At 44.0% G+C, this 23016-nt stretch overlaps 1 protein-coding gene and 1 long non-coding RNA gene across 4 annotated transcripts in view; one reads left to right on the forward strand and one right to left on the reverse strand.

Moving 5' to 3' along the window:
• NRG3 (neuregulin 3) overlaps positions 1–23016 on the forward strand; it is a 1024900-nt gene that overhangs the window by 962708 nt on the left and 39176 nt on the right. For all 3 annotated transcript variants that reach the window (XM_053306235.1, XM_053306234.1, XM_053306236.1), the window contains 2 exons: positions 4068–4194; positions 22405–22532. In XM_053306235.1, the coding sequence (XP_053162210.1) occupies positions 4068–4194; positions 22405–22532 (255 nt within the window). The remainder of the gene's footprint in view (positions 1–4067; positions 4195–22404; positions 22533–23016) is intronic.
• LOC128349631 (uncharacterized) lies at positions 4012–10841 on the reverse strand. Its single transcript, XR_008318895.1, has 2 exons — positions 10615–10841; positions 4012–4529 (listed from the first exon to the last, which is right to left on the reverse strand). It is a non-coding gene; the product is annotated as an uncharacterized LOC128349631 (long non-coding RNA).

A 23016-nucleotide genomic window follows, 5' to 3' on the forward strand; every position in this document is an offset into this window, starting at 1 on the left:
AACAGAGATTCTAAAAGAAAATAAAACAACATTTAAACAATCAAAACATTTTAAAACCCTGAAAACCCAGGTTACAACATTGCAACCGTTTACAATTTAAAAACCCTGGAAGGCCAGGCCAAACAGATAGTTTTGAGGGCTCTCCTGAAAGCCCAAGTGTATGTGTGTGTGCGCATGTCTATATGTGTGTGTGTGTGTGTATCTCTTAGGCATACCCGTCGCTAATCCCTTGCATGACAGCTCTCACAAGAGTTTGTGAACAGCTGCAGAATAGCAGCGGGGATGGGCAGACGGTGGCCAGACTGGCCGGCCAGCGGACAAGGAAGGAAAGAGGCAGCCAGGCTGGCAGGCGGTGAGGGAAAGTGGCAGCAGGCGGGAAGTGAGAGAAAGCAGACTGGGGCTGAAGATGAAATGAAGATGGGGGGAGACAGGGAAAACTAGGGGTGCAGATCAGCTAATAAGATAGTAACAGATCTATATAGCAAACCAACAGACACTCATCTATTCTTCAACTATAATTCCTGCCACCCTATACATATCAAGAGCAATATCATCTACTAGCTGAACCCACACACAGCATCTGTGCGCTAGTGCTAGTGCATTTGGTCTTCTCATTCCTACACTCGAACCTCCCACCCCAGAGACCTGGTGGGGTGAAAGAAGGCCCCCTCATTCTGCCTTCTCCTCTTACTCAGCCTCCCCGCACAAGACTTGGCAGAGCAACGGAAGGCGCTGCTCACTTTGTCTCTCCCTGCCCGCCCACCCTTTCCTCTCCCCTGCCTGCTCACTGTTCGGCCTTTCCTCCTTTCCTCTCCACCAGTCTGCTTGCTGCTTGGCCTTTCCCCCTTTACTTTCCCCCCACTGCCTGCTCGCCACTCAGCCTTTCCTCCTTTCCTCTCCCCCACCCACCCACTGCTCACCCTTTCTTCTCCTCCCCGCCCACTCGCCACTCGCACTTTCCTCTACTCCCACCCCCACCACTTGCACTTTCCTCTCCCCCCACCCATCTGCTCACCGCTCGGCCTTTTCTTCCCCTACTGCCCACTCACTGCTCGCCTTTTCTCTCTGCTGCACCCTCCTCCCTGCCTTCTTCCTCACACCGGAATTCTCGAAAGATGTGCCACATACCACCCAAGATTAGCCATGAGTCACCTAAGCATTTTAATAGATAGAAAGAGGCAATTCTCTCATGGGAAGCCCAGCCTGGGTTAGGCTGCATGTGAGAACTGCCGAGATAGGGCCCAATTACCAACATAATCTATCACATCAGACATCGCCTCAGCTGTAGTTCCGCCAAGGTGGTTTATGTTAAACAATGCAAATGTCTAGACTGCCACGTGCAATACATGGGCAAAACATCCACAGACCTGAGGACACGTTTCAGGAACTATAAATTCACCATCTTCACAAAGAAATTAGAACAACCTGTGGCCAGACATTTCAACACAGGCAATCATAGTCTCACTGATACTGTATGGAAATATTTCCTATTGAGCAACATTCACATTATGAGACACTGGACAAAAGAGAAACTTTTGGATTTAGAGACTCAAGACCGTCACACCTCCTGGATTGGAGAATAACTCATAACACGACCTTACATCCATCTACAACATCTGTCCACCAGTGTCTTATCATCATCGGCCTTGGAACAATAACGCAATATTCTTAACTGCCTCCTTGAGAGTTGTATGCGGTTTTTCAAAATACCTATCTATTGTTCACGAAGGTGTAACCCAAAACGTTCAACTAAAATTTGATTTAATCCATCTCTGTTGTCAGTCATCTTTTCATAGCCTACTTTCCATTAGGCTTATAAGATCACCCAGCATTCTGTGTGTGTGTCCATGTGTGTGTCCATGTGTCCATCCTCCGCTATCAACTACAATGTCTGGACCAATATGAATAAAATTCTGTACAGTTGTAGGGACACCTCAGTGGCATAGTTTGTGATGATGTCACCAATCCCACTTCAAGATAGCAGACATGTAAACGTTTGAGGCACAAGGGGGCTAATTTATGAACTGCCTAACCAATTTGAATCCAATTTAATACAGCTGTAGGGACACATAGAAACACCTCAATAGCATAGTTTGTGATGATGTCATCTACCCTAATTCAAGATGGCAGAGGCATAAACCTCTGAAGCGCTAGTGGGCTAACTTGTGAACCACCTAATTTGAACCAAATTTGCTACAGCTGTAGGGACACGAAGGGATGCCTCAATGATTTAGTCCACCCCAATTCAAGATGGTGGACGTTGAATGTTTGAGGTGCCAGTGGGAACCAATTTGGACCAAATTTGCTACAGTTGTAGGGACACATAGGGACAGCTGAAACACAAAGTTTGTGATAATGCCATCCACCCCAATTCAAGATGGCAGACACATGAATGTTTGAGGCACACCCTTCTTGCAGTCACCAATAATATTGAACAAGAGCAGGGAAACTCGTGATATGATGACCTCAGGACCAAAAACTTGTGACCAAAATTTGTCCACTTGTTGGACCAAATTTTGTCCAGTTGTAGGGATAGTGAAAGGAAAGTAGGCAGATTAGTTCTTACTAGAACAACTTGTTTACTATATACATATATACACATACTAGATAGAGGGAGGGAGGGAGGGAGGGAGGGACACAGAGAGAGAACATTTAAAGTGTATACTTTTAATATACCAGACTACAGGAAAAGTTAGATTATTGGGCTGAAACTCCACTCCAGTTTATCCATACTTTTTTTGCCTCGTACTTTTTTGTTTCTTCATTTTAAAAAATCTGTGCACAATCCATCACCATTCCATCTTCTTTTTTCTGGTTCACTTTGCCATGTGCTCCACTTCCACTTCTCCTGGCTGCTTGTTAAACTAGGAGCATTTCTGAAATTAATTTTGGAATTGGAGCATGCACAGTATGTCTTCCTCTTCATTCTCTCATTTTATTTGCATCTCCTCCTTCCAACACACCTCTGTGTTACCAATGCACATGTTTGTATTGATAAAACATTGCAAAAAACAAAAATGCAATCTTGATGTGACTATATATGTGACAGCATCAAACTTTTTGGGGGCAGTGTTTTGCTAATTTGCAAATGTTCATGCACTTTGGTAAAACACCACACAAAAAGAATCTTGATGGAAACCTGTACATGATAACATCAAGTTGTTTACAGTGTTTCATCAGTGAACATGAGTATACCTCTGTATCAACCCTTTCTTCTCTGTGACCAAGGCTGGATTATGACATGCTGAGGCCCTGAGCTATGTCAAGCTTAAAAGGTCACATAACATCACAGGATCCTGTAAGAAAAGTGTGTTGAAAAACTGCTATCAGCTCAAAACTGATCTCAGGATCATGGGATCCCAGAATCAAATTGATCCTGGATCAGACTTTTGAAAAACCAGACCCTGGTCTGATGAAATTTTGATATTACTTACAATCATTTTGGCACAATTCTATAAACTCAATATGAAAAATAATTGTGTAGCTATATAATATATTTTTGTCTTATCAGAATGATAATGTCTGTTTCAGAGTCTTTTTTGTTGTGCCTTTATTTTTCAACCAATTATTTAACACTTGGATTTTAGTCTCTCTTTCTCTTTGGCATTCAGAGGGCCCTCATAATGTGAGGCCCTAAGCTGTAGCTTATTTAACTTGTGTTTGACTATGGAATTAAGTCTGTTACACACACAGTCACTAACTTATGTAACAATGCCATCAGATACTGAGTTTCTTTGGCCCTTTTTACAGTCACGGATGATATTGAACGAGAGCAGGGAAATTCATGACATGATGACCTCAGGGCATGAGGCAAATGATCTTGCACATTGGTAAAGAGAAGGATGGAGCTCAAGAGGGGGCTCCCTGCTTTCAACATCAGCCTCATATTGCTTGTAATATGTAGTTTGATTCTAATAGGCTTGCCTTTAGATAATTATCAGTTACCATGAGTTATAAATGAAAATATGAGATTATGGGAAAGAAGCAATAAAAGAAATAATTAAATTTAGATGAAAAATATCAATATCTCCCTTTATTTGGACATATTTGGGTTTTCTTCTCTGCAGGAAACAAACAAAACATATTCAGGAACAGCTGAAAGAAACACAGAATGGAAAAACCTACAGCCTTAATGCTTCCAGCATGATGGCAAAATCAGAGACCAGGGTCCAAAGCCGAGTCCAGCTGCAAAATGTAAGTAACTCTGCCATCCTCAGTCTTTAATAGCTTGGCAGCGTGTTTAGTGCTGATACTTTGCATCTCGTATCTTTTTCTTTCCTTGAATGTGCCAGTAATTTGCACCTGTGGCGCTGTGGAACATCATAATAGAAATGTTATACTGTTCCAATAGAGTCTGTAAAAACAATGCAAAATGGAGCTTTATGCTGTTTTATAGTGTAAACTTCAGCTTCTAAATAGTTCCAGAAGTGGTAAAAAAACTTCAGAGCGTAATCTGGAGCATTTAAACATGTTGCCTTGAAGAATCTGATACATCAGTTCAACTTCTTTGGGAAGCATTTAGGTGTATTCTGGGGGGAAATCAGGTAAGAGAAAAGACAAGTTTTGTTATTTCCATACAAGGTTATATTTTTTCCCCAGCTGTGTAAAAACTGCTATAGCATAGTGGTCAAGAGCATGAGCTGGGAAATCCCCAGTTCAAATCTCATCTCATCCATACACTTACTAGGTGACTCCAGAAAGGCCACTGTATCAGCCTCAGCCCTTCCTATGTATTATGAGGATAATTATTACCAGGGTAACTAACTTATACTGACTCCTGCTCTGTGCTTCTAATGGCAGCGTGATCTGCAAAAATTAGCAGGTGATAATGCTTAGGTCTTTGCTGTGAGAAGTTTCATGTGCTGATTTTTGTAGGGTCAAGCTACTGTTGACACAAGAGTTGACACAATGTTTGTGTGTGTGTGTGGTTTTCAGTTGGCAACCATAATCATAATTTGGGTGTACTTTAGAAGACTGTTGTAATGATTATTACAATGATATATCTAAAATGCTTTGCACATTAAAAATGTTCTTTTTATTTTTATATACACACTGTTCTTTATATAGAGACATAATGAGGCTGTGAGAATTATGGTGGATAAACACCAGTGTAATTATCTTGTGGCCTCCAAGTTCTTTCTTGTGTCCCTCTTTCTCATTCTTACAATGATCAGTTTCTTCCTGAACCAAGGAAGTAGAACAAAAATACTGATGGAAATTAATATAAAAATACTCAGCATCACAGTTTAAGCAATCTCATGAAATTAAAAATAATCTCTCCAAATGCTTCAATCCCTCAACACTTTTTTTATTTGTTTATGATTCTAAGAAATGTCACTGCCTCTTCCATGAACAGATGCATCAAGGTAGTGAAATTCAAGGCTCATAAACAGGAATGCTCTCCATCTCACAGTTTGTTACGCTCCATTTTACTGTAGCTGATACTTCGTTCCTCTTTCTTCTCACTTCACAGAGAGACAAGATTAATGGGATGCATTCATTATGCATTGCAATTGACTGTCTCATAATTGAAGGTTGTTTACTACTTGAAGGTTACTTTGCATAGTAGCACAGGCTGCTCTTTTGGTAGATATTACAAGATAAGAAGAGCTTTGACCTGGACAAATCTTCCCCTGAAAGCCAAAGAATGCTTCACTCTGCTATCATATGCACACACACACAACTTTAAAAATGATTTTGATTCAAAATGGTGCTAATTCCATTGGACTCAAGCCAAAAAAAGAACTGGAGGGGCTTCAACATCTTCAACATGTTGTTCACACACAAGCGAACTAAGCACCACAAGCCCTCTTTGTGTGTTCTTAGAAGTTCATCTTCTCACTCCTCCCACAATCAGAGGTGGACCTAGGTAATTTTGGAGCCTGGTTCTAAAGGCCTTTGGAGCCGCCACCACCCTCCTCAAGTTAAGCATCATCCCCCTGCACGCGCGCACACACACACACACACACACACACACACACACAGAGTATTTTTGACACATGGGTTTTGAGGGCCCAAACAGCAACTGAACTCACAAGTATGTAAGAATATAAAATGGGTATATTTATGCAAATATGCATTAGCAGAAACATTTCAACAGACAACTTAACATATCCCCATCCCACATATTTCTTTCCTCACTCCCCGCTCTGTCTCTAAAGCAGAGGTCATGCTTGGCCGGCAGCGTACTGACCATACCACCCGGGACAGCCTAAAGAGGATTTGGGGGTCCCCAGGAGGTGTGGAGGCCCTGGACTTCAGCCCAGACATCCAGGTGTAAGAGCACCTCTACCCACAATCCTTTATTTACTGAGTGGTGAGAGGGAACAGTGGCACCTTCTTCCTGCTTTAAAATGGCATGGACTGCAGACTTTGTTCCTCTCAGCTTTACTGTCTGTGCAATATCACTTGGGACCTGTAGTCTTTCCAAAGGTTGCAGCTATTTGGATATACTACAAGCCCCAAGAGACAGCACACTAGAAAGTAAATGATAAATATAATGTGTCTTGCGGTTTCCAGTGTGGTGTCTCTTGGGGCTTGTAGTACAGGTGGCCCTTGTTATTTGCACAGGTTTTGTTCCCACCAATTAGTACAACTATGGAAATCACGAATAACAAAACCCTAAGTCAATGGGAATTGGGGGGGGTTAGGTTCCTTGAGCTTTAAAAAAAATGCTTTAAAAGCAGGGAGGGGCAAAAATAAGGGTAGAAAAGCATAGCACCTTGTTCTCCAGGTCTCCAGGAATGCCCCTTAAATCCCCCCAATCCTCTCATTTTTCATTTTAATTTTTTTAAACAAAAAGAGCCACAAAATGATTCTGCGCTTCAAAATGGTGGCTGGAAATGACATCAGAAGTCATTTCTGGCCTCTCAGGAACTGTGGATATACAGAAATTGCCTATATTCCATGCTGCGGAAAGAGAAAATTGGCCTCTAAGCATCATTTGTGGGTACATGAAACTGTGATCTGCGAAACTGTGGATAACAAGGGTCTCCTGTATTCCCAATGGCTACTGCATTGCCTGCAGCCTTTGGGAAGAGTATAAGCCCCAAGATACACCTTGCTGAAGCAAAGTTTAAAGAAACAATAGTTAGCAGGCATCATTTTAAACCAGGAAGGAAGCACCACTGCAGGAGTACCCGCTGGTCCCTTTTGATGCCTGGTAGGTAAGTTACTGGGAGGAATGGGGTGTTTCTTTGAAGGGTGGGGACTGGTGGGGAAAGGCCATGAGAGTACCATCTCCTCCCAGAATGTTTTTGTCCTGGTGGGGAAGGTGTTTGCATACTTGAACTGACTTGCAAAGTAATTGATTTTTTACTGTGAATTTTGGTGGAAAATTTGGATTCTTTGTGAGCAGCTGGCAGGGAAGGAAACAGAAGTGCAGCCATCTTCTCTTCTTTTAATCAGGTTGAGCAATCATCAATGACTGCTCAGTGCATTCTGGTGCTCTTCACCATGTTGGGGCAAAATATAATACATGAAATAATTGATAGATCTGTTGTCCTTTGAGATTCCCTTAAAATCTGCTATCTATAAGTAGAACTGGCATGGACTGTCACTACTTTATGGAACCCTGAGAATTGTGAAGGTATCAAGTCTATTCTGTTAAAAGATTCCAGACCCCTCACATAATTTATAGATCTCAAAGTTTCTTGAAGCCATGTTAATTTAACCTACTTGCATTTATTACTGATAATCCTCGTACCCTCTCTCCCTTCATATATAGTGTTATGTTTTATGTATTTTATTTAAAATATTTCTATACCTACCAAAACCTGTGTGTCTTGTTTTATCCTCACAAGAACCCTGAGAAAGAAGTTAAGCTTGACAATGAGGTGATTCTCACGATCTGCCAAAATCGGGCTAAGGGAGCCTAGCCCAATTTCAGCCGAGCGTGAGAACCACCAGGCTTGCAGGCGAGCCCCATTTCTCCAATGTGGGTGACCTGCTGAAATACCCCTCCCTTTAAATGGGATTAGTGGAGTGAGCGCTCCACTAACCCCATTTTTAAAATCGCATATTGCCGTGGCGCGGCTCCGTGCCGCAGCAATACACAAGGAGACCCCTGCCGAGAGGCTGAAACAAGCCTCCCAGCCCTGGGGGTCTCTCCAGAATGCCCCACACACTTGCTGGACCTTCCAGGGACCTTCTAGACCTTCCGGGGGCTGTGTGGCCCCTGTTCCCTGCAGCCCCCGCCAGCTCCGTGACGTAGCCGGCAGTTGTGTGGGCAGCCGATCCAGCCGCCCTGGGCAGACTGTATGATTGCCTGCTGGGAGAGTGGGCTAAGCCCGCTCTCCCTGCAAACCCCCTTCTGGTGAGTCTCACTGATCATGAGACTCACCTCAATCAGTAACAAGATCACAAAGTGAGCTTCATGACCGACTGAGGATTCAAACCCAGCCTTCTCTGGCCCAAAATAGCCTTCTTTCCACTACAAAGCACTGGCTATGCTCTAAACTTTAGTGTCTAAAACTATATGAAACTCAGAGGTTATGGAGTTTCAGATGTGATGGAGTTGCAGAACTAACAGGAAGTGTTTCATGCTTCCCATTCCTCCACCTTCTGAGAATAGAAAGGGAAACAGTAGACTGTGTCTGCAAGGCTGGTTGAAGGATATCCTTGCTAGTCATGGAGGAATGGAGAGCAAGTTCTGCATTTGTCAACCCAGAATCCTTTTGGTAAGCAGTTATGTGCACAATGAGGATGTTGGGAACGCAGATGCCACTCTAGCACCAAGGCTGAGTCATCCCTCTTTTCCACTACCACAGGATGTGGCAGTAGTCACTACATTAAAAAAAATTACACATATTCATTGATGATGGGTCTTATTGCAGAATTCTCTGTTAATCAGGAGTGGCCTGTGAGGGCGCCGCCAAGGTGGTGCCAAGAGGCACCTTTAAAGCACAAATTAATAGCTGCTTACCTCCGCTCTGGCTGCAGCTGCAAACTACTCTGAGCAGCAGCATGCTGCCTGGCACTTTCTGCAGTGGCGGACTGGCTCCACCTCACCTGGCTTCCACAGAGCTCATCTCTCACCAGTGGCGGAACTGATCCGCCACCTCAGGGAGTGTCGGGCAGCCACTGCTGCTCAGAGTAGTTTGCAGCAGCAGCGGAGGTAAGCACCTATTAATTTGTGCTTAATGGTGCCTCTTGCCACCCCCTGCCGGTGGCGCCCACACCGGCTGCTCCTGCTGTTAATTCCAACTGTCTGGTCACACTGCACTTCCTCTCCTTTGTTGTCTCTGGAATGGAATAATTCCCATCTGTGTTCTCAGCATAAATGTAAGCAAAGCACAGTTTGCGAAGTGAATCCCTGAACTCTTACACATTGTGTACAAAATTCAGTGTCCCTCTGGAATCTTTTTCAAGAGAACATGCTATGTAAATGTAAGGAAATGACTATAATCCTTCTACTTCCTTTAGTAGCCTATATTAAAATGCATTGCAAATTTGCTTTTCACTTCAGCCAGCCTCATTTATGTTTTCAGCTGTTTGCACAGCTAGTTTTTAAAAACACAGTCTTTCTATGGTCTCTCTCTCACCTCTGTGCTAACTTCAAGAACTTGACTAAAAAACACTCACAAGTTTAAAACAAGGGGGTTTGCTTTCAAGATTTTTTTCCCCCATTTGTAATGCAGCACTTCCCACAGCTTTTAAAACTACATCATTTAGTTTGGATTCTTCTTTCAAATGTTATTTAACAAATTGGTTTGTAGCACTGGACAATGTCCTAAAATAATCGAAGGACAGAATCAAATTCATATTAGAAGGGTTACACTTGACTATATGGTCATGTCCTAACAAGTCATGGAGCCTGATATGCATGTTAAACAATCCTGTGCTTAGGAAGTAACAGACATATTGTATAACCAGCATGTCTGGTCCAGACAGTGTTGTTTTTATTAACAAAGGAGTTCACAAGAGCATACAATTCAGGCAGTGTCCATCTTTTGGCTCAGAGCTCACAAACTGAAGAAGAAATACACTGAGCATGCTCAGCCAATCAGACAGAGAGCACCTCACCGAGCATGCTCAACAACCCAAGTAAGTTAGAGTACTAACAGTCTAGAGGTAAGACTCCTCAGCTACAAAAACACTACATGTCTAACTATATGACTTGCAAGAATCCTGCCAGTATGTTTTTCTAAGGTAGAAGTGGGGTGATGTTTCCTATATCAGGGAAGGCCAACTTGTATATTTTATGAGGCCACTATTTCCTCCTGACATTAGTCATCAGTGAAGGCCTGAATAGTTTGTCCTCTTTGTTGAATTGTAAAGCTACCATCTATCAGTAATAGCTTTTCAGATACGAGGTTAATATACCAGTTGTGGGGGCAGGTGGTGATCAAAAGTGCTTCCTTCAAAAATCCTTTGGTAGACCTAGTTCTTTCTAGAGTGTGCATGGAACCAGTTTTGCTGGTTCAGTTCGAATTTGGACCAGTTCAGCTGAACTGGGTTCGGTTTGGTTCAGCTATTGAACTGGGCCGAACCAGTTCACAGGCAGGTTCAGGTATATATACTTGCAAAGGGGAAATCTGGCAAGGATTCCTTTTTACAGGTAAAGGGGGTATTTCCATCCTAAAGGCCAGCGGGAGGAGAAAGGGTAATTTGTACCTTAATGGAGGACACTGTGAAGGCAGTTCGAACTTGGACCAGAACGCTGCTTTTGGGGGCTGGCCCAGTTTGACCTTGGACTGCTCAAACTGGGCTGGTTCTATTCCTATAGTGGTTTGAATTGAACTGGCTCACACATCCCTAGTTCTTTCTGAGGTGGCAAACTTGTGTCTGTGTTATACTACTTGAAAGTACAGTGGGAGATCACTTAACTTAATGCTGCTTCATAGATAAAAAATTCCCTACAAATAAAAACAAGGTGTATGAAGAAAGATTCCAGTCAACCTTAATCTTCAGTGTGAATGCTTTGTTTCCTGTTTGCTTCCAAGGAGCTATGTGTAACACTTACGTTGCTATAATTCATTTATGCCAAAGTGAGAAGACATGAACCAAGAATTAGTTTATTAGTAAGAGTTTATTATTTATTTAATAAATAAATTTATTTAATAAATAAATATTTAGGCCTCACAAAGCAGTTTACAAACTTCAATTTTTTAAAACACAAAATACTGTATAAGAAAAGCCTTCTAAAAACAGGAGCCTAAACCACTCTATAAACAATAGCACAGTATGTTGCTACCCATAAAATCCTTCAGGGCCAGTTTACCTCAGGAAGGGCTTGGCAAAACAAAAACCTAATCATCAACTAATGAAAAGCTGGATATGAATTGAAAAGCAATACATAATCATGGGCCTGAACTGAAAAGCAATATATAAAAATAGGATTTGATAACTGGAAAATACCTCAGAGTAATCTATTCCCGCCTCCAGGCCTACTTAAGGAAGGATCCTAAAGCACATTTGCAAATTAATCCAGTGATATAATTTTGTAGAACCCAGGAACTGAAGTACTTTGGCTGAACTATTGCACTGTATACAGACCAGAATTTGAATGTGCCCAGAAACAGCCTTTTTTTTTTTTTTTTAGCATCATCCTTTATTACCTTACACAAGGATCCCTCTGCAGTGGCAGAAGAGTCGAACAGAATATATGCTTATGGTTTCATTTCACCACATAGATGGGAGAATAGGATCTAGAACAGAACCAAAGGGGAGCAACTGCCACCTCTGAGAGATGTAAACCTTATTGAAGAGCTTTCACTTAAAGTTCAGTAGTAACCAAGAGTTATGTGGGGAAATAACAGACACACACACCCCTGATATTTTGCTTATAGCACTTACATTTTGGATCTCTTTCTGCCTCCCTCACATTTTTTACCTGAGCACTAAGCTGAAGAAAGGGTGCAGGGCCAGGCTGTAGACAGGGAAAAGTGAGTCCCCCGCTTATGTCGGGATGCCACAAATGTGGCTTCAGGAAACCAGAGACACCCAAAGAAACTCTAAGCATGTCTCTGTTTTGTCTCATGAGAGCTTTCCATCAGGAGCAGTTATTTCTTCTTTTTGGGAAAAAGATCTACACTTCTGCTAGTTATCTATATGCACTGTTAGAAAAATGTGAGTAGGGAAAAGGTAACATGGGAAGTAGCTGTCCAGCTCCAAATGCTATTGGCATTTGACAGAAGGACCTCAATTCATCCAGCCTTTTGGGTGCATATATGCCTGACCCTTGCAGAATGGACACCCCAAATTTCCTTTAGTGTTATAGAAATAAATGTGGGGGAAAGATCTATATTATTGATTCCATGTTTTCTGTCTCACTACAATCACCACAGTAAGCAGGTACATATGAATTGGCCTTATATTGAATCAGACCTTTGGTCAATTTAGCCCAAAATTCTTTACTCTGAAGGACAGCAGCTGTGCCCTTCAGAGAAAAACGTTCCCAACAACCCAATGCTGCTATTTAACATTTAAAAAATTCCAGTCACCTACCCTGCTGCTTCAGCCCCCACAACTCCCCTGTATACCAAGGGGCCATTTTTGAAGTAGTTCGGAAGGACCAATCATGTCTACCGCCCTGGTGAGTTGCCTATTCCAGGTTCCCACCAGGGCATTGGCAGAATCACTGGCAGCACCAACATTAAAACCTTCCAAGGCTTTTTGGAATCCTAAAGAATCCAGCAGCCTTTGGGGGCAGACCATCCTAATAGGTTCATCACCCCTGCAGGGGTGGTTTGTGGCTGCGTAACCAACCTTAGCTAGGTAATGGTCTGCCCATGACAATGGGGAAACCACTGGATCCCTCACTCACAACACCCCCCTGATCCGAATAAAAGACCAAATCGAGTGTGTGGCCTGCAACATGAGTTGGTTCAGAAACTAATAGGGATAGGCCCATAGTTGTCATGGCCGCTATGAATTCCTGAGCTGTACCAGACAACCAAGCCGCAAAGTGGTTATTGAAGTCCCCCAACACCAAAGGTCTGGGAGACTCCAACACCAACTCCACAACAAGTTTATTCAGCTCAGTTAGGGAGCGGGGTGGACAGTACACCAAGAGAATCCCCAGTCTATCCCTACTTTGCCACCTCAAAAATACACACTCAATACATCAGCTGTCTCACAGGGGCCCTGGTAAGGGAGATGGTATTCTTATGGAACAGAGCTACTCTACACACACACACCCTCCCACTTCCCCTAGCCTGCTCCCTGGTGGGAGAAGCTGGGCCCACAATGGTCCACTTGCCTCCCCCAACCAGGTCTCAGTTATACATGCCAGGTCAGCTCCCTCATCCATGATCAAATCATGGACAATTTCAGTCTTATTCTGAACTGAACAGGCATTGCAGAGGAGCAAGGCTAGACTCTGTGGGTAGTTGGAACTGCTCCCCAAGGCCTGAGAGGTGACAGGGCCGCTGAAAGTGGAAACAGTTACTAAATTACTGATTTCCCTGGCCAGCTGCTCTGCCTGTGTCAATTCTTCTATTCCCCAATCCCCACCACTAAAGTAATAGCTGCCCCAGAACTGCCGGGATGCACCCCCACCACCATACCTCTCAAGAGAGCCAAAACACATACCTGCAAAGCGGCCTGACAGAGCCCAATAAAAATGGAGGACCAGCAAACTCTAGCCCTAACCTCCAGCCCCACCCTGATATAACCTCCCCCAGACCTCAATCCCACCCCGAAGGCCCAGCACCAAAGGCTGGCCCCCTTTGGTGGCTGTCTGCAGGCAGGCAGGCAGCCACACCAATGGCTGTGCCTCTGGTGTGCCATCTTGGTATTTATGGCTCCAAGAACTCAGCAGCCCCTCCTCTTACAAGAAGCTCCCAAGCCAAGTGACAGGTGCTCAGTGTCAGGCAATCGTGGAGGCAGCCAGCTGGAACAAGATGACAGGCAGGTAGGCTGCCCTTCATCTGGGCTGGAAGATGGTGCTGGAGCTTCCAAAAACAGATAGGTCAGCAGATAGAGTCAAAGCAAGGCAAAGGAGCCAATAAAGTTAAAACCCTCTTGTAAAGGGGAATCCAGTGAGGATTCCTCTTTGCAATCAAAAGGGAGAACCCTGCCTGCCTTTAAAAAACCTCCTAATGGGACATCTCATCATCATTGGTGGCAGTGGCAGAATGGCTCCTCCAAACTGTGGACAGGGTCCGATGCTCCAGTGCGACCCTCATCCAGCCTCGGCACAGGACCCGGTCCAGAGCACCTTACCTGTTCCAGATTTTAGAGGAGCCATCTCCAACAAAGTGCCCCAATAGGATTTTTTTTAAAAGGCAGGCAGGTTTCCCAGCTTGGCACCCCCTTTTGGTGGTCTGGACGAGTTCAAGTCCAAACCGGTCCAACTGGTCCAGTTCTATTTGAACCAGGTTCTAGTAGAACTGGTTCAGCACACTCCTAGTCCTTTGTATTCCAGGTCAGCAGTGAAGTATCGATTTATGATAAAAGGGGAACCTCCATATCTCCATAGGTGGATGTATGAAGGCTGCAAGTACAAATGTAGTAAGGAGCTTCTTGTAAAGTATGTGGGAAATGATAGTGTATGGAGAACCATAATCAGCCGGCATCTGGACTTCATGGCTATTATTTTTTACTTGACAGTGTGGAAAAGCAGATTCTGAGTCTGTCACATTTGAAATGCTGTCAGGAAGAGGTTCAGCTGCCTCATCCTTACATGGTGAATCAGTAATGGAGTAGACAGCAGACTTGCAAACCTTAGCAAAGTTTCCTCTTTTTTTGCACTTGTTGCAAGTGACCTTCCATGCAGGACAGTAAGCAAAATTGGCTATGTGGACAGAATCTCCGCATTGGTAGCAGTGGTAGCTCCTAATTTCCTGTGCTGTCACTTTCTGGAGCAGTGCCATATGAGAAGATTGGGTTTGGAAGGATTTAGACTGAACAGCCTGCATTTCAGGAGGTGGGTTTGGAATACCAAAGAAAGCGATTTGGCACAGTGAATATCATTTTCCATCCTCCTAGCCATCTCTATAACTTTTTCCAAGGTAGGTTTCCACTCCAATAGCAGTTTTTCACACAGCTGGAACAGTTTGTTTTCATAACAATCTGATCTCCGATCATTTTATCAGTAAAGTTGGCAAACTCACAAGTTACACTTAAGGCATGCAGTGCTGTGGCATACTGATTGATAGATTCACCAGGCAGTTGGGCTCTAGACTAGAACTTGTAATGTTCAGCAATCACATTCCAAAATGGTTGAAATGATCATCTAAGGCTTGAAGAAGAGCTTCATAAGAATTGGCATCCCCTTGCAAGTTGTCAAGAAAGGGCAAATGAGTATATGGCCTTCAGGGTCCAGGCAGTATAGCAGGGCTGCTCAACTTGGGCCCTCCTGCAGATATTGGCCTACAAGTACCATAACCCCTGACTATGGACCACTCTGACTGGGGATTATGGGAGTTGTTGTTCAAAAACAGCTGGGGGGCCTAAGTTGAGCAGGCCTGCAGTATAGCCTTCTGCTTTGAGGGAGTAAAATCAGGGCTCTGTATGGTGAAGAGGTAATTACAAAAACAGGACCTCCTTTGTTTCTAGGGAAGAGCCGGTTCTCCTGGGGCGGACAAGAAAAGTGATGGTGAGATCTGAGCCATGCTGCAGTGAGCATCCATTGAATAACAGCATCTAGGATTTATAAGGGGAAAGTGCCTTCAGGGGTTGTGCAGATCAGAAAGCTGGAGATACAATCAGCAGCAGTGACAGTAGAAAGCAGTTTAGGAATAGGTCCAGTAATGCAATGAAATGGGGTTGCAGGAATATTCACAAGCTTTGCAGATTCAAACACTTAACTGGTTCAAAATCTCATCACCAAATGCTTTATAGCTGCTTCCTTCATACACACAAAGTAATCTTATGTAGATTTAGCTGAAGGTTTATTCAGAAACAACTCGCTCTTCTCCTCCTTTCCCTCCCTTTTCCTTTCTGATTCCTCCCCCACACTCTACTACAGGATCCTCACTGGAACAAACGTCCAAACAATGAGATTAAAAAAGATTACTGGATGGAATACAACGCTCCCCTCCTCCCACATGGAACTTATTTTGGCGGGGGGCATCCAGCTGTTATTTAAGATTTTTAAAGCAATCACGTGCGTGCAGAGCACATCCTTGATGTAACCTCTAGTTGGACCCTCTGCTGTGGCTCTTTAATATTGTAAAATGGAAGCTGATGTGCCATTTTTCTTATAGTTGAGATGCAATGCCTTTCCTCCATCTGTTATCAAAGTGTTTTACAAAAGAAGACAGCATCCATCTCTTTAATAAAGTAGGAAGCAGAATTGGCCAAGATCACCCAGATGATTCCCTGACAGTGTGAAGTGTAGAAGCTGACTGTGAGGCCAGGCTCCGATGTGCTGGGCCATGCTGTTTCCATTGATTTCTTTAGGATAGACAGCCTTGGGAGGTTGGAGTGGGAAATTGCTGGTGAGTGGCTGGGTAATTGCATTTGACAGTTGATTTTCTCCATGAAACTGTGAATAATTGGAAAATTTCCACAAAAGCTTATTTTTAAATGCTATCATTATTCATTAATTTATTTAGCCACATGCTTCAAAGGTGCTTTTCAGTAATTGCTCAAACAACAAGCACAAATATAATCAACCAGGAGACAATAAGCATTTCCAAAATAATAGCACAATTAAGCCTTTTACTGTACCTAAATGCCAAGCACACCCAGTCACTAGACTAATCTCACTGCACTTGGGGAGGGTACGGGAGTTATTTTGAGTGTGCTGAAGTCAAGTGATACAAACATACACACAAAAGCTCTGAGCTAGAGCTTACTGGTTGATGGGTGGGTGGGATAGAAGCAGGAAAATGGGACAACTTCTGAGCCCTCTTCCTAAAGTGATAACTTTACATCAGGCCTGCACAGTAACACATCTCACTCTTGAAATGCTGTTAGGATAACAACTTTGCCTTTACCTCTTCAAAGGAACGGAGAATGAGGCTGAAGGGGACAGATTAAGCCAGCTAAATGGTCTCATGCAGCCTAAATAATGAGCAGCCAGCATCAGTCTGAATACTTAAAGTGACCATGACCTCTCCTGGTCCTTCGTATGAGAAAGCCATGGCAGCTAACCCAGCCGTTAATCTGTACAGAATCAACCAAGTGGTCAGCTGATGGGGCCACGTAGTGATTTTTTGGCTCACATTTCTGCATTGGTCAAGGAATGAAGAGGAACATTTATGGCTTCCCAGGAGTGTGCAGGACGTAATAAGGCTATTCTCATGACCATCTTCAGGCGGGGAGGGCAGGTGTGGGGGAAGGCAGGGCATCACTTATCTTCCCCCAGATGATTCATGCTTTAATCTTCATCATGCCGCCATGTGCCCACACAATCCATTCTGCATGGAGCAGCATAGATCTCTGGAGGCCAAAACTCATCCTGGCCTTCGAGAATCCCACAATGCACCATGCAATGAATGCAGTGCACTGGAGGATTACTCTGGGAGTCGGGCACTCTAGGTGCCCAACTCTGTGCTCAAGCAGCATGCACCAGTATGACCTATACTTGAGGTAAAGGGTGCGCTCATTTCAGTTTAGAGCTTTTCTTGCAATCATTCATTCATTCATTCACTCACTCACTCATTTCATTTATCTCATATTCAATTTATATACTGCCCTTCCAAAAATGGCTCATGCGAAAAATGGCTCAGGCAAAAATGGCTTTTGCTTTCCATTGTCCACTATGGGAATAAATACTACCTTTCTTAAGCTAGTTCTCTGAATATTGTTCATCCCCAAATGGTGACTGCTAACTCTTCAGTGGCTCCCATTCTTTAGAGAAATGATGGGCAAGCAGCAGGTGGCTATAAGGCAGAGCGTTCCTATTATTTGCAATCACTGAGAGTTAGAGGGTAAGCATCCTAAAGAGCACTGGAGAACTGTGGGGCCTGCCCGAGGAGAGATAAATTTACAATTGAGAGGACAGGAGAGTAAGAACGTACGTTTAGAAACCCCCATCTGTTCCAGGTGCAAAGGGTGTCTATCTTATGGAAGTCATTGTCAACACATGGTCACCAGGACCAGATAAAAGTGTTGACAACCACTTTCATGAGAAAGGCACCTTTTGTTTTTGTCTGTCTTTCAAGTGGACAGCAGCTGTGGGAGGATGCTGAATTTTGTTATTCTCGTGGTAGGCAGCACCAGCATATCACAGTCTCAAGTCCTTCTTCTTAAGTTAGGCAGCATCAGCCTGCGCTCACAAAGGTCAATCTCTCTTCTTTAGGCAGGAAGAATCAGCCTAATGGCCAATCCCTCTCCTTCAGGCAGGCAATGTCAGCATGTGGTCACTATAGCTAGTCTGTCTCCTTCAGACAGGCAGCATCAGCATGAGGTTACAAGGGCCAGTCTCTCTCCTTCGGGCCAGTAGTATCAACATGAGGTCATTATAGCTGGTCTCTCTTATTTAGGCAGGCAGCAGCAGCCTAAGGTCACAAGGGCCAATCTCTCTCCTTGAGGCAGGGACAGTCTCTTTCCTTGAGCCAGGCAGCATTAGCATGAGGTTACAATGGCTAGTCTGTTGTCCTCAGGCAGTGTGAGCCTGAGATCACAATGGCCAATCTCTCTTCTTTACCTGGACAGCATTGGTATGCAGAACACATTAGTCAGTCTCTCTCATTTAGTCACAGAGGCAGGCAGAAGCAGGTGTGTGTGTGGACTTACTTACTGAGGGGAGCATATGCAGGACAACGTTTGGCTCTTTCTCATTGGAAGGGGCAGACACAAAGAATGGGGACAGTAGCCATCAGTGTTCCTCTCACTGAAATGGTGGGGACAAAGAAGCAGCAGGCAAGGAGAGGAGGAGAATTGGCAGGTAGACACCCCAGCTATTATAAGGAACCAAGTTCCTTTGGCATCTGAAAATACTGATAATGGATGTGGGCACCAGAATGTTGTCAGCAGTGCAAATATAACAGGGTAACAACTTGTAGAGTTTTCTAGAGCTGTGAACAGTTTAAGTGACAGGATGCAGATGGGCATCAGAATAATAGGCAATGGCATGACACCCCGGATTCAGTTGGGCTTCAACTTTCATCATGTGCCCCACAAGGGGCAGGGGAGAAGTGTGTATGTGTGTGTGTGTGTGTGTGTGTGCGCGCGCGCCACAATGCTGCAGCCAGCATTGGGGCAAGATGAGGAGAGAGGGGTGTATGTTGGCAAGGGTCGCAGAGTTCATCCTGCACCTGGCCTTGTGCCATTGCCTGAGACGGACTACTGTGACCTCATGCTGACATAGCTAGCCTGGAGGAGAGAGATTGGTTTTGGGGACTTCATACTGATGCTACTTGCCTGGAGGAGACAGACTGGCCATTCATGACCTTAGGCTTGCTGTTGCCTGCCTAAATGAGAGAGACTGACCAGTGTGGCCTCAGGGTGATTCTTTCCTCCTGAAAGAGAGAAGCTGAAGGAGTCTTGGGCGTCCCGACAATGAAACATCTGCTGCAAAGGAAAGGTAGGAAGGGATTAGGAAGGAGACTTAGGAAGACTACAGACAAGCAGATTGAAACAGAGAGTTAAAATGAAAATGAAAATTGTAATCAAAATGAAACACCACTTAGGTAAGCCTAAGGAAGAAAAAATCAAATACAGAAATGAAAAGTAAAAAAGAGTGACCGACATGACTCACAGTGTAACGCTGGTGTTTCTTATCTGCCAGGGCTGCTGCATATACAAAAGCCAGCTCCTGGCAGTGTTGTGCACGAATGTTCTTGCCCAACTGCCTAAAGGAGTATGTGTGCACAAGGGGAAGTCTGGCTTTTCTACAAAAATCCACCTTAACCATCCCTTGTCCCTTTTCTAGTGTTTGCAGTGTGTTACAGTGTCGCTATTAATAGCCCTCATCAGGGGCTGATTAAAAACACACAAATACATCTCCAGGCTCTAGTACTATTTCTTAATAGGCTTCATAAGACCCATCAAGCCATTACTATTAGTCTGCTAAGCCTCTGGGAATAAGAAAGGACAGCAGGGTGAGCCTTAGGAAACCTGGGCTCACAGTATTCTGTCTCTCTCAGGGCCAGGGGTGCATCTAGGTCATTTTGGCACCTGGACCACCCCTGGCAGGAGGGGCCCCCCCCACATGAGCCCCCCCCCAAAAAACCCTACTTATTGGGGCCTCCTGTGCCCACCCTGACACACCGGACATTCATTAAAAAAAAATATTTTCCAGCCACTACGTGGCTGAGGGGTGGCTGCCGGAATCTGCCACTAGTCCTTTCCCCCACACACATCCCGCCAGCAACGAACAGCAGCGGTGACCAGAGAGTGATGTTGGGCCTGCCGTTCAGCCCCACATCTGTAATGAACTGTGAGGCGCGCTTACGCAGTTGTGAGAGCTCGTTGCAAGCCCGTGACATCACGGGCTTGCGACGATCTCTCACAACTGTGCGGGCACACCTCGCAGTTCGTTAGAGACCTGGGGCTGAACGGCAGGCCCAGCGTCGGTCTCCGGTCGCCGCTGCCAGCAGGGGGTGGGGAGAGCAGGACTGGGGAACTGCCACAGGTAGCACAATGGAGGGAGGAATGGAGTGTTTGGAGCCCCCCCCCCGGTGGCAAGGACCAAACCAGATCCCTGTGGCCCCATCCTAAGAGCCCCTCTGCTCAGGGCTGACTCGTACATTGCATTTTAGAGGCATACTTTTAAAAATGCGACACGTTAATCAGAAAACACATTTGAAAACAATATAAAAGTAATACAGACACACACATCTGAGAGTTGTCATGTACTGTGCAGCAAAGCCGTTACATAGACTGCATTAGCACTTAGAATATATATATATATGCAATATACAGGATGACAGCAAAAGAAGGTCTTGGTTACAGCTGGACCAGAAAAGAATGAAAGTATTTTTTTTTCTCCCCTGATTGTTCTGAGTGACAATAAAGCCAACTGCCATCATGCAGCTTCTTGTGTACCCACATAAACAGGCTGAATTATCAGGCAATTGAGTTTCCAGCTGTTCCAGACCTGCAAGCCAGTTTTAACATTTCTCCATGGTGATTTTTAAATAAGAAACAGGATTTTATATTCCATCTTTCCATCTCATTCAAGGAATTATAAAGGTGGCCAGCAACATATAATATAAAACAATTATGCCAATCATATGTTCAAACAGCAATTAAAGGAGAGGGGAACAGTCATTTTTAAAAAGCAATAGAGGAAAAATAGTTCAAAATGCTACAGACTTAAAACAGCAAGAGGCGCAGGGGTGGGTGATCAATAAAAAGCTAGGCAGAAAAAAATGTGTTTATCACGTTTAAAGCCAGCAATAATGGGGCTAATTGGGCCTTATGGGAGGGGAGTTCGACAATCTGGGCATGAGTACCAAGAAGGCCCTGACCTCTTGCTCCACTAACTGAGCCTCTGCAGGTAATGAGCTGTGAGGTGAACCTCCAATGATGAACGCACTGAATTAGTAGGTTCATGTGGAGGCTGGATTGCAGACCAGCCATTATGTTGCCGTAAGTCACATCCTGACACTTAATTTGTTCCAATAATAGCTAATAAACTTCAGAACCAGATGGGGCTTTAAAAAAAACTATTTACTCCCCTTGGGCTAGTCCGCTGCTAAGCAGAGGAACCTTTTAAAAGTGGTGGTTCTCTTTATTTAACAGAGGGAGAGCAACTGACCATATCCATCCACAACACATCATCCCTCCAGTGGCTGTTGCTGGTGTCTATCTTATGTTTCTTTTTTAGATTGTAAGCCCTTTGGGGACAGGGAGCCTGTGTGTGTGTGTGTGAGAGAGAGAGAGAGAGAGAGAGAGAGAGCGCGCCACTTTGGAACTTTTGTTGAAAAGCGGTATATAAATATTCGCTGTACCCAGGCTCTGTCCACAACCTGCCAGTTTCCACCCATGACCCCTCAGATCCCACCCTCTGCTCCTCCTCTGACCTCCACATCTGCACCTTGGCTCCACCCCTAATTCACCAGTTCTGATCTAGCTCTGCAAAGCCCGATTCTATCAGGCTCCACTGATCAAATCTGACCTGCCAAATTCTATCCTGGCCCTGCCATCGCTCCTTAATGTAACAGGTACTTTGCCAGCAGAAGCCCCCCAGTCAGTGTCTGGGATCTCAATTAAAGGATTTCAGGTTGCAGGATTGGGAATAATTATTGCCCGAGGTACTGGAGAGTGACTGCTGACTCATCTAGCCATTATTCACTTTGATGAGTCATAGATCTAACCCAGAATGAGAATCTTTATATGTTCATCTGATCCTCCAGGGTTAATATTCTGGCACACACCTGGATCCCTCTAGTCTGGGAACTGGAATTGGGGTGTGGCATATTTTTAAAATCAGAAGTTTGCAACAGTAGTATAAGATACCAGAGCACATGCCATAAATAATCCATGTACGTAAATGGACAATATTTATGGTTTTGAACATGTCATTCTCACATGATTTTTTTCTTCTCATTTTCTTTGTTACAGTATTCAAAGGCAAAGAGACACCCAGAGCCAGCAATGGAAAAAATGATGGAATCTAGTTTTTCAGGAACTCAGTCCTTTCCTGAGGCCTTGTCTCCTGACAGAGGAATCCAGCCTATGAAGCCACACAGGTAAGAAAGCAGCTCTTAACTGGCATTTGTTTTGTAATACATATACAGGAAAATTTGTGCATGGCAATTGGGGAGGCATTCGAGAGTGTATGGCATTAAGGGAACCTCACTCTGTTCATTAAGCAGATGGCCCGCATTTCTTCCATTGTAAATGTAAAACAGCCATTTTTTTGCTCTCCAAGTTTCACTTTATATATCTATATATATCTATATCTATATATCTATATCTATATCTATATCTATATCTATATCTATATCTATATCTATATCTATATCTATATCTATATATATATATATATATATATATATATATGAATGAATAAAAGGCCTAGAGGAAGTATTAAGGATACCATCAAAGCTGTAGTCACAGACCAGTGAACGAAACAATTGTATTCTGAGAAACCATTACAGTGTAAGATTCCCCCCACCCCCATCCTGCCTCATCTCAGTTCATGAAGTTAATGACTCATCTCCCCGTAGGCAG

Source organism: Hemicordylus capensis, chromosome 3 (genome assembly GCF_027244095.1).
Source record: "Hemicordylus capensis ecotype Gifberg chromosome 3, rHemCap1.1.pri, whole genome shotgun sequence".
Classification (NCBI taxonomy): domain Eukaryota; kingdom Metazoa; phylum Chordata; class Lepidosauria; order Squamata; family Cordylidae; genus Hemicordylus; species Hemicordylus capensis.